Source organism: Zootoca vivipara, chromosome 4, assembly GCF_963506605.1.
Source record: "Zootoca vivipara chromosome 4, rZooViv1.1, whole genome shotgun sequence".
NCBI lineage: Eukaryota > Metazoa > Chordata > Lepidosauria > Squamata > Lacertidae > Zootoca > Zootoca vivipara.
In genome coordinates, this window is record NC_083279.1 from 40,140,070 (window position 1) to 40,152,143 (window position 12,074).

At 43.3% G+C, this 12,074-nt stretch overlaps 1 protein-coding gene across 1 annotated transcript in view; it reads left to right on the plus strand.

Annotated features, from left to right (window-relative positions):
* The window catches only part of PTCHD1 (patched domain containing 1), a 48,822-nt gene that overhangs the window by 26,659 nt on the left and 10,089 nt on the right, over window positions 1–12,074 (plus strand). Inside the window, exon 2 of the mRNA XM_035114412.2 lies at window positions 972–1,632. Coding sequence (XP_034970303.1) covers window positions 972–1,632 — 661 coding nt within the window. The remainder of the gene's footprint in view (window positions 1–971; window positions 1,633–12,074) is intronic.

The following is a 12,074-nucleotide window of genomic DNA, read 5'->3' on the forward strand; positions in this document are numbered from 1 at the left end:
CACACACACACACACACATGCATATACACATATAGTGATCAGTATACTTGTGTTATACATTTGATTTATTACATCCCCTTTACTTATAGTAGACAAACAACTTGCAAATTGAAATATGGTATCTTATCAGGGTTTGGATGAGATTATTATTATTATTATTATTAACTGGATTTATATACCGCCCTATACCTGGAGATCTCAGGGCGGTTCATAGAATAAAATCAAAATATATAATCAAAATACATCCGAACGCTTCGACTTCTGAAGGTTTTGACTTCCAAAGTCGACACCCCTGGAAGTGCTTTCATCGTGTGCAGTCGGCGCATACGCAGGAGCGGCGCTTCGACATCCAAAAACCTCAACTAACGAAGATAGCCATGGAACGGATCGTCTTTGTAAGTCGAGGTACCACTGCAAAAACAACAACCCATTACACCGCCTGAAAGAAAACACATTTTAAAAGGCCATAGGATGTCTATCAAATCAACCAAAGGCCTGGTTAAAAAGAAACGTTTTTGCCTGGTGCCTAAAGGTGTATAATGAAGGTGCCGGGTGAACTTGGGAAGAGCCTTCCACAGATGGGGAACCACTGCAGAAAAGCCCGTTCTCGTGTTGCCACCCTCAGGACATCTTGAGGAGGAGGCACACGAAGAAGGGCCTTAGAAGATGATCTCAGGGCCCAGGTAGGTTCATATCTGAGTGTGTGAAGGAAAGAGATGAGGCATACAGTGTTTCTTTATGCCAGCCCCTAATTGAGTTATGGGAAATGGTTTGGGGGGGATGAGAATAATACTTCAATGCATGTTTTCCACTTTCAGCAGGTCCTTATGATTACTGCAGTTATTAAAACCTGCTGGCTTGGTTAGATAAGAGGAGACAGACTGTTGATGAAGCTGCTGTTGTTCTGCTTGCTGTAATGCAGAGATTATCAGCTGATAAATAATCTGTGTTGATTTTTCTCTCCCTTGTAGTTGCACTCTGCTGTGACCAGGATCCAAGTACAAAGACCTGGTTTCAATTACACATTTGCCCATATCTGCATCCTAAATAACGACAAGTCTTGCATCGTGGATGACATTGTGCACGTCCTGAAGGAACTGAAGGCTGCTCGCTCGTCTAATCAAACTAATTTTGCTATCACGTATCCGATCACACACTTAAAAGATGGCAGGGAAGTGTACAATGGGCACCAACTTGGGGGCATCACTGTGCACAGCAAGGACCGGGTGAAGTCTGCCGAAGCCGTGCAGCTCACCTACTATTTGCAGGCAATCAACTCCCTGAACGACATGGTGGCGGAGAAATGGGAATCCAACTTTTGCGACACGGTCAAACTGTTCCAGAAATCCAACCAGAACGTCACGATGTATCCCCTAACTTCATCATCGCTTCAAGAAGACTTCCAAGAGACAAGTAGGGTGTCGGAACGCTACCTGATGACAAGCCTGGCCCTCGTTGTAACCTTGGCTACGCTCTGCTGTTCCATGCAAGACTGTGTCCGCAGCAAGCCCTGGCTTGGCCTCCTTGGGTTGTTAACTGTGAGTTTGGCCACTCTCACTGCAGCTGGAATCATTAACCTGACTGGTGGGAAATACAATTCTACCTTCCTGGGGATTCCCTTCATTGTGTTAGGTAACTCTCTCATATCCTATTATTGCTGTGGGTATGCCTGAACGTATTGGTTTGTCTGAAGTATTGCTCAGTTTGAAGTGAAGGAGAGAGGGCAATGTGAATGAAGGCCTAGCCCAGCTGGCTGAGGCTGATGGGAGTTGTAGTTCAAAGCAGCACCAGTTGTAGTTCAAACAGCACCAGCCTAGGCCATTTGGATGGGCCACAGTTTATCTAATCCTTTGTAATAATTCAGATTTGTGGCGGTTGACTTATGCTTGCTTTGAAGCCAATATCTCCCCAGTGTGGCTCTTACTCAGCCATTTCTACTTAATATCATACTGCATTCTGAACATCAGTCCAGATGATACACTTGTAATACTTAAAATCTTTTTCTTTTATACATTACATGGAATGGAGCCTAAGCTGTTCTGTAACACAGTTTTTGTCTGCTGCTGTGGAAAACACATGCATCATCACAGGGGGTTATGAAAGATAAAGAAAAATCAAATGCATACTTCTCTGTAGAAAATCTGGTTGGCTTTGGTACTTAGCTTTATAATAAAAACTTGCACAGCTCCTCTTACTGAAATTAAAATATCAGTTGCCTTGGTGAATAAGAGCAGCAATGTGGACCCCCCCCACCTGCATTTACATAGCACATAGATTATACTATTATAGTTTTACTAAGTATACATTGGTTATTACCACTAGCTTTTATTTTTACCAGGGTGTGCCTAGGGAACAATGATAATCATGGTTTGATTTTCAGTTTGAGATCATGGATTTATCTTGCGCATCACATAACTGAAGGATGCTCTGCTGAACTAGAGGTGTTTGCTTTCAAGCAAAGAAAAGATGAAACTGCTTACATTCCTTATGCTTCAGGCTTTGCAAACTAATTCAGCTCTGATCCTGGAACTGATAGTTTTATGCCTCCTTGGAGATCTTGCTGCGGTGGCAGAAATTGCCATTCTTTTCTGATTTGGACAATGGAGAGCACTTTGACATACTGGGAATCTGTTAAGCATGGTTCAAAGGTATATTCCTCTTGTGTCAGATACATCCTGCAAGCACATTTGGTGGATGAATGGCATTAGCCAGAGGCAGCCAATGTCATGCCCTCCAGAGGTAGTTGGACCTCAGTTTCTAGCATCCCCAGCCAGCATAGCCAATGGCCAGCGATGACTGGAGTTGTAGTCAAAACAAAATCTGGAGATATCACATTGACTGCCCTGCTGTAAACAATAACTTGTGTAGCTGATTTCGATAGCAATGCATAGTACAGGTTTCTGTCTGAAGTACGCATTTCATGCATAAGGGGGGTGTATTTAATGTTAGAAAATGTATTTATTTATGTGTGCATGCACCAAAATCTTATACCAAGAACAAACTTAGTTGGTCTCTAAGGTGCTACTGGACAATTTTATTATTATTGTTTTATATTTCGACATGGCTACCTACCTGAATCTATTTACTTATTCATGGAATGCTCAACACGCTGATTTGATAGAGGCTTCCCAGATGAAATTTAATTTACAATGCTTATTTGTGTTTTAGCATAAGTAATCTCATATTGCTTCATCACATCTTGTAGTTGTGTCATACACCCTTCAGGTGTGTTTCCTGGTTTGTTTTTTAAAATATATTCAGACTGAATATTAAGCGTGCACATACTATGCTTGATCCCCTCTTACATTTTTAACTAAAAAGGTATTACAGCTCCATCCTTCACAGCAGTCATATGTGGACACAAGATGCTTAGTGAACAATAAGAAAGTCCAAACTGGAGGCAACAATTGCTTTATTCCATTTTCAGATTGCATTCAAAATGAAAGATAAATTTCATACAGTCTAAAGGCAGCAATAATTCATAGTTGGAAGACTAATCATTATTTCCTTCACTTCCATAAATTGGACTGTATGTGGTGTGACAATACCTTGATCAAAACAAAGCGGATTGTGCAAAACATATATCCTACCCACCTTCCAATAGTCTACATTAGGGAAAATAAAAATATTCACTGCAGGAATGAAATCAACTCCATGCGCAGCATAGAGTAATTTTTGTAACGGCATCTGGATTGAGAGATCAAGACACCAGTCGCCCGAGGACAAATTTTCATATTCTTAACTGACAGGCAGTGAATATACTGGGATCCTCACTTTTTTAATGGGTTGAAATGAACTATGGCAAGTCTTGCCATTTTCAGCTTCTCATTGTTCGACAGCAGATACAACCACATTTGTGTTCCCTCCAGGAACGCGTTTCAAGCAAGCAATTTAACTCTAAATAATTGTCAGAGCAAAATTGCCCAGTTCATTTGAATCCTTCCACTGCTTTGCGTGGCTTAATAAAAACTGACAAAAGCTAGACAGCAGAGTGAAGGACCAATGCAGAGCAGGGTCTAAAGAATCTTTAATGAGAATTAGTTCAGCCAGGGAGACGGCTTTATCTCGGGCAAAATATAGCGTTCAGTACTAGTATCAAGAAATTACATATTTACCAGGACCAAAAAAATCAGGCTGTTTTCTTTTTTAAATCCATACAAAAAACACAACCCTCCTCACCCTTCATACCCTCATGTCAAACAGCCCTGTGTGGTTTTTCCCCCCTTAGTTTTCCACTTGCCTTCCTACGCTTTCAGTTCTCCAGCTCTGGTTTCCTAATTCCTGCCTTCTAATTCACTCTAGTCGCTTTCTAATTCACTCTCTCTATATAGAGAGTGAATATATATATATCCGCACATATACTTTTATTTGCATATAACATACAACAATAAACCAACAATGCAAACACTCATCTCAAGTCTGAAACATTAAAATGAGTGGCATGGGTACAATTGTACAGTCCAGTCAGGAAGACCACCTGCAATCAAAGGGTTTAAAAAGAAGTAGGACAACAGCAGTGTTGGGGGGGCAGGGGGAGAAGAGCAAAGCAGCCAGGGCAGCTGGGGGAGAAGGGAATGTGGGGTGGCCAAGGCAGTGGGGAGCAAAGGAGGAACTACTTGGACTTGCAGGCAGCGTCCCATTATTAGCCTGTTTTGTAAACCAGGGCTTTCCAACTTCCAAGACACTGCGATCTACAACAACTTTGGGAAGTCATTTTTGTTGAGCTTTTTTAGGGAGCTTTTGGGAGGGAGGGAGGGAGGGAGGGAGGGAGGATCCTGCAATCGACCAGGATCCACCAGGGGCAACCTGTGACCTGTTGGACAGCCCTGTTATAAACCAATATAACTCAGTGGTAGCCATTTTCCTCCATTCGCTGTTTCTGTGAAGCTGAGAAGTGACACAGGCAATTATTAGGTAAAGGTAAAGGGACCCCTGACGGTTAAGTCCAGTCGTGGACGACTCTGGGGTTACGCACTCATCTCGCTTTACTGGCTGAGGGAGCCAGCGTTTGTCCATAGACAGTTTCCGGTTCATGTGGCCAGCATGATTAAGCCGCTTCTGGCGAAACCAGAGCAGAGTACAGAAACGCCATTTACCTTCCCGCCAGAGCGGTACCTATTTACCATATTTTTCGTTCCATAAGACGCACTTTTTTCCTCCTAGAAAGTAAGAGGAAGTTCTGTGTGTCTTATGGAGCGAATGTGTGGTCCCTGGAGCCGACTTGCCCAGGGGCTAAAGGCAGATCTTGCTTTTTATTTTTTAAGAAAGAGCTAAAGGCTAACAAAAGAGAAAGGAACCCACTCAGCAGCTGTTTGCAAGAGATTGGAGGGGGCAATAAGGGAGCTAGCTCTCTTCCCGGCCCCTCGCCTAGGCCTCAATTGTTGTCTGCAGAGGGAGACATGTGACTGGCTGATTAGATTATCTGTCTGGAAACTGTAGAAATGGGTCCCTTTCCTAGAGAAGCTGCAGAACTGTGAGTTGAACCCCATAAAATAGGGTTTTTTTCCCTTTGCAAGGAAACTCAGCAACTTTGAGCTGATCCTAAAAAATGGAGCTTTCCCCCTTTACAAGAAAGATGCACAACTCTGAGCTGACCCCCCCCCGCAAAACGGGGCTGACCATAGGTGCGTCCTATGGAGCAAAAAATATGGTATCTACTTGCACTTTGGCGTGCTATTGAACTGCTAGGTTGGCAGGAGCTGGGACCGAGCAACGGGAGCTCACCCCGTCATGGGGATTCGAACCGCTGACCTTCTGATCGGCAAGCCTTAGGCTCTGTGGTTTAGACCACAGCCCCACCTGCGTCCCAGGCAATTATTACATGGTGCTATTTGAGATCCTAGGAAGTAGATATAATAAGACCATGGTGGGGAGGTGGGTATTCTAGCTGCTTGATCACTTCTGAAATGGATACAGGGCATGCAATCTGAAGTGCACTGCATTTAGAGGTGCTCGTGTGGGCCCAATTGCTTCCTGCTAAATTCATAGGATCACTGAAATGTAGAGTTGGAAAAGACCACGATGATCATCTAGTCCAACCCCCTGCAATGCCCAATGTGGGGCTCGAACCCACGGCTCTGAGATTATGAGTCTCACACTCTACCATATCAATGTATGACCACTTCAAGAGCATCATGAACGTAAATCACTGTGAATGCACAATAAAAAGGTCACCTGATGGGCAGCTTGAACTACAGGCTTGTGAGAATATTTGGCATGGCAACTGAGCATACTATAACGTAAGTGCTCTTCCTGTTCACTTTTATCAATCAAAGTAGATTTTCATTAAAACCAATGGTTATTAACCCATTCCTTGGCTTTATGGTTTTCCACAAAGCCGAGGAAATCACAGCATGCTTCTTGAACTCCAAACAGCAAAGGCATAGTCAGCATTCACTTAAACTTACATTTAGCCACTTAGTACAAGTTAAACTGGATCATTTAAAATACTTTGCCACAAATGTTTTAAATTTTAAATTTTGAAGCTTGGGACTGTCTTTCCCACCCCAGTCTGTGAGCTATATCTAATTTCCTTTCATTTTTTTTTAAAGATATGTTTCTCTTAACCATCCCCCTTTCATTTATTTCCTTTCCTTATACTTTCATATTTGTTTCCCTGGCCAATTTTCAAAATCTATGCTTTATTTTGCATGTTCTTTCCTCAGATGCCTCCTTTCCTAAAGATATGGCTCCCTCAATCCCACTTTTTCCTTCTGTACCCTTCTCATATTTATTTATTAAACATTATAAATCAATATTCCTACAAAAATGGATTTCAGTGTGGTATGCTATGAAACTGTAGAAGCATTTCAAGACAGACTGGCAATAAAATCAAGTTTAAGAGGAATAAAGTCAATTGAATGGTGGAAAATCTAATAATCGAAAATGCCTAGGCAAATAAAAATATTTTAAACTGGCACCAACAAGAATACAGGCCACATCCGTAGCACACCTTTCAAACACGTTTATTCCCCTTGAGGAGTCATGGCTCTCTTCACTCTATCTTCTGCCATATTGCCCCTTTTTGAGCATCAATACAGCATCCATTATCTGCCTCCTGAGCTTCTATTATCTTACACATGCCATTCTTTCATTTCTTTTTTTTTGTAAATATAGCAGAGTGGGAAAGAAAGAAAAACCCATCAGCTGACATTAACAAAATAAAATTATTCCATGGATCCTGACTTAAATGTGTAAGTGAATAGAATTCCCATCTATTGCTAAGGTTATTTTCTATCTTCCCAGCCTCTTTGCCAGAGTCCATTTGCTCATGAGGTATAGCCTATTCTCTTTTCCCATCCTGCCTTTTCTGCCTCCTGAGCTTGCCCTGTCATTGTTCACAATCTGTGCTCTTCTCCTGTCAGCTTTCTTGTTAATGTCACAGACCACTCCCGGGGAGATAAGCATGCTTACCTTTTAACCTGACAAGGCCCAAAGTGAGTGACATAAAATTATTCAGAGAGAGATTGAAAATGCTGCACGATTCCTTCCCCTTGCTTCAAATTGCTCTGCCTACCACTTCAAGGCCCTCCAGACTATTGTTTGCGGGGGGGGGGGGGGGGAGGTGATGTCAGGGAACGTCGCTGTGCCTTAAACCATATGGAACCAACCACCACCTGTTTCTTATGTTCAGAGTTTGAAAACTCCCATGCTTTCTCAGTGGGCAAGGTTCTCCACTAGCTCCTTTCAGTTTTTCTGCAACCGAAACATTGATTTGAGTGCACCAGAAACAATTGCATTAGGAAGTTAAGGTGCCCACTTTAACCTACATTTCACCTAAGCAAGTATGTGATACAGTGTTGTATATCACAGTATAGCTTTCATGCAGCCATGGTCTCTCAGCCTCAATTGTTTTCCTCTGCATCATCATCCCTCCCTCTATTTCATGCAGGGGACGCTTTGAGCCTCTTAGGCTTGCCAATCAGAAGGCTGGCAGTTCGGATCCACCCGAAGGGGTGAGCTCCTGTTGCTTTGTCCCAGCTCCTGCCAACCTAGCAGTTTGAAAGCATACCTGTGCAAGTAGATAAATAGGTACCACTGTGGTGGGAAGGTAAACAGTGTTTCTGTGCACTCTGGTTTCCGTCACAGTGTTGCGTTGCGCCAGAAGCAGTTTAGTCATGCTGGCCACATGACCCAGAAAGCTGTCTGTGGACAAATGCCTGCTCCCTCGGCCTGAAGCGAGATGAGCGCCACAACCCCATAGTCGCCTTTGACTGGACTTAAGCATCCAGGGGTCCTTTACCTTTACATTTACCATTTCATGCACACAGACCGGCAGCTTCCCTCACATAAGCACATGTACATGCAATACCTCTTCTAATACACATGTGGTACATTGGTTAGAGTGTTGGAAAAGGGCCTGGGAGATCAGAGTTCAAATCCCCACTCAGCCATGAAACTCACTGGCTGACCTTGGGCCAGTCACAATCTCTTTGCCTAATGTACTTCACAGGGTTCTTTGGGAGATCAAATGAGTAGAGCAATGGTTTTCAACCAGTGTGCCATGACACCTGGGGTGCCTAGAATGATGATCGGGGTGCCACGGGCAACATTGGCACCTGTCCCTCTTTCTTTCCTTCCCACCCTCCTCTGATGCCCTCTCACATCTCTGTCTCTTTATTGCAGCAGCCTTGGCTATAAGCTCTGCAGGCGAATGGTGCCTCTAGGAGGCACCTCTCTTCAGGGTGGGTGGGGGGCACTCAGAGACCAGGGACAGCAGCAGTAGCTGCCCAGAGGACTCTCAAAGAGAGGGAAAAGGAGAGGAGGTTGAGGGAACACTCCACAAGGGAGTGTGTTTGAAAAAGGGTGAGAGGCTGCCAGCTCTGCAGGCAAGGGGTGACATAACTGGGCTCCTGAACCCCACAGGGGTGCTGCAGATAGAATATAGTTGGTCAAGGGAACCATGGACTACTGGAGTAAGGGGAGACTCGTGTGCCACCTTGAGGTCCTTAGAGAAAAGAGTGGGCTATAAATGCAATAATAACAACCGAGACAGATTCTCCTTTCTCTCCCTATCTCGTACACATGCACACAACTGCTGACTACAAACGTTAAGGCCTGAAAAGAAAGGGGAGTAAGAATGCCTTTCCCCCTCCTCCAATTGCTTCAAAATAAGTAGGATTTTTATAGATTTGCTCCTCTCACACACCCACAGAGCCAATAGTTTTCTCCTGCTTCTCTCTCAATATACAAGCACTCCTCTCTCCCTGCCTTTCATGCATGTGCAAGCACCTTCCACATGTACAGTGTTTGAGCAGCAGCATCTCTGTCTTACACATTAATACAAAAATACACAAAACAGGCATGCAGTAGCATGTCTCTCTCATTCATAGACACAGATACACACAAGAGATGCTGCCTTTCTCACATCACCTTGCTTCAGCTGATGCCTGCTCCGTCTAACAATAGTCTCTGGCTTACCAGGGAGGAGCCTAAATCTTCAAAATGGAATTGCTTCCAGATGACCTGTTTATTGAGCATTCATTCTTTGATTGTAGGGAGGCTAGGTGACATTGCATCAATGCAAGTGTTCTCCTGCACTTTCGAGTGCATTTCCCCATCACTTTCCTTATTATAAAAGGTAAAGGGACCCCTGGCCATTAGGTCCAGTTGCAGACGACTGTGGGGTTGCGGCGCTCATCTCGCTTTACTGGCCGAGGGAGCCGGCGTACAGCTTCTGGGTCATGTGGCCACCATGACTAAGCCGCTTCTGGCAAACCAGAGCAGCGCACGAAAATACCGTTTACCTTCCCGCCAGAACGATACCTATTTATCTACTTGCACTTTGACGTGCTTTCGAACTGCTAGGTTGGCAGGAGCAGGGAACCAAGCAACGGGAGCTCACCCCGTCGTGGGGATTCGAACCACTGACCTTCTGATCAGCAAGCCCTAGGGTCTGTGGTTTAGACCACAGCGCCACCTGCGTCCCTTTCCTTATTATGGAAAGTCTTAAATTTGAGGGAAGAAGGTTTGTTGCACAAAACCTTCCAAGCAACTTGTAACCAGGGTTTTTGTTCCACTGGAACTTACAGGAATTCAGTCCCGCCACCTCTCAGGTGGGTGCCACTGCCATTCTAAGAAAACTGGGGAGGCATTCATGGTGAGTTCTGGCGCCTCTTTTTCTAGAAAAATACCACTGACTACAACCATGTAATCTTAATTTGCTGCTATGTGACTGGAACCCACCCCAAAATAGTGACAGTCTGAAAGCTCCCCCCAAAATACCGCAAGGTAAATTCCCAAAAGAAGACCTATAAAGGGTAGAGGGGGGTGGTCATGTTTCACAAAAGGCACCCTTGTTAATAAAAACTATATTTATGTGGCCATTCTTCATTTAGATTTCTCAATTATTTGGCCAGATTGTACCTCTTACCAAGTAAATTCTCAGAACCAAATCTCATATGGATATAACTAATCGTCTTGAACACATGATGAAAGTATTTTCAGGTTTTCTAACAGTAAAACACAGAAAAATGAAGATGCTTTGCTGATCCTGTAGCTCCATATTTTTGGTAGGCTTGCTCCCCCATCTCTATCACTGCCTGCAGATATACAGAAGGCTTAAATAAGCTGTCATGTCAATTTCACATCTTGGAATTTTGTGAATAAGACAATCTCTTCATCTCTGTTGCTTGGAAATGGGATATAACACTAGGAAGGGATTACAGAGAGATTGTGGTGTGTGCGTGTGCGTACACACACAAAATTCCCTTTGGACTAAAGTTTGGATAAGCCCTCAGTCAATTAAAATCTTATTTCTGCTGTAAACTAATTTAATATGAGTAGGACTATTGGGAATTGTATGTGGGATGTGTGTGTTTGCTGACTAAAATTTATTTATATTTCTAATCTTCCTTCTTCCCATGGCTCAGGGCACATAGTAACGATCTAAAAATATTCGGTAGTACAGCACACAACAAAAGACAATGAAAGCAACATAAAACAGGCAAGAAGAGCAAGGGTGGTCGATCTGATGCCCTCCAGATTTTGCAGACTACAAATCCCATCACTCCTGACCATCGGACATGCTGGCTGGGGCTGATGGTCACCCCTGAACTAAAGCGTCACCATGTTCATCTTGGACTATTCAAGGCTACTCCCTAAAAGCGTATAAGAATGGCACTCATTCACACAAGCTTAAGTGAAGTTACCGTATATGTTGCAAGCTGTGAATGGATTTGCTGCCTTTAAGGCAGCTGGAGCGCCTTCTTAGCAGGAGATCAGAGTTGCAATTCAAAAGCACTTCAGCAAGCACAGATTTAGTGTTTAGCATAGGATATTACACTTACACACACACACTTATACTGGCAGATTCAGTGGTCTTGGAGGATCTAATAATTACCAATATCTTGAATACTTGTTTGAATTTGGGTCAGAATTCAAAAATACTGGAAAACTAGATTATAGATTTGTCGCACTGGTTGCCTGATATCTTCAGCTGTCTCTTGGGTAGTCATTATTTATGTATGTATTTGTATTCACAAGTTCTGAGTTGTGTACACTCGAGTGCATTATTGGGGCCCTGTTATAACCCATTAAGAAAACCATGACTTTATAGCTCAAGGTGGAAGATGTACTGTCTTTATACATCTCCCATTAGTTGGTTAGGTGGGATAACAAACACATAGATATTGTAGGGGAGGGGGGCACCATTCACAATATTTGGTTTAGATTATGATTCAGCATTTTGAAAAATAGCCTGCTTCGGTCTGAGGCATTTTGTAGCCCGTCCAATTCAGCTCAGGGTTCATCCAAGGGTGCTTCCCTATTCGGTATTGGGAAATTTAAAAAGGCTATACTGTAGTTTGTTTTCCTTTTGAGAGGAATGAATGAAATTTCCAGACATACTAGCCCCTTCAGGATGGCTAAAGCCTGACAAATTATAAGCAAATGAATCCAGGAGATTTTGAGTTGGGCACACTATGTTAAAAGGGGGGGTTACAAAGTTACACTTGTAACTTTTTGTTTTTGGACAGAATTGGATTAAATTTGCAAGCAGTGTCACCCCTTCTGAGGGCATTAATACCTCCAAAATTAAGAGGGTTAGCTGTGGTTTTCTGGTAAGGAACCACCCC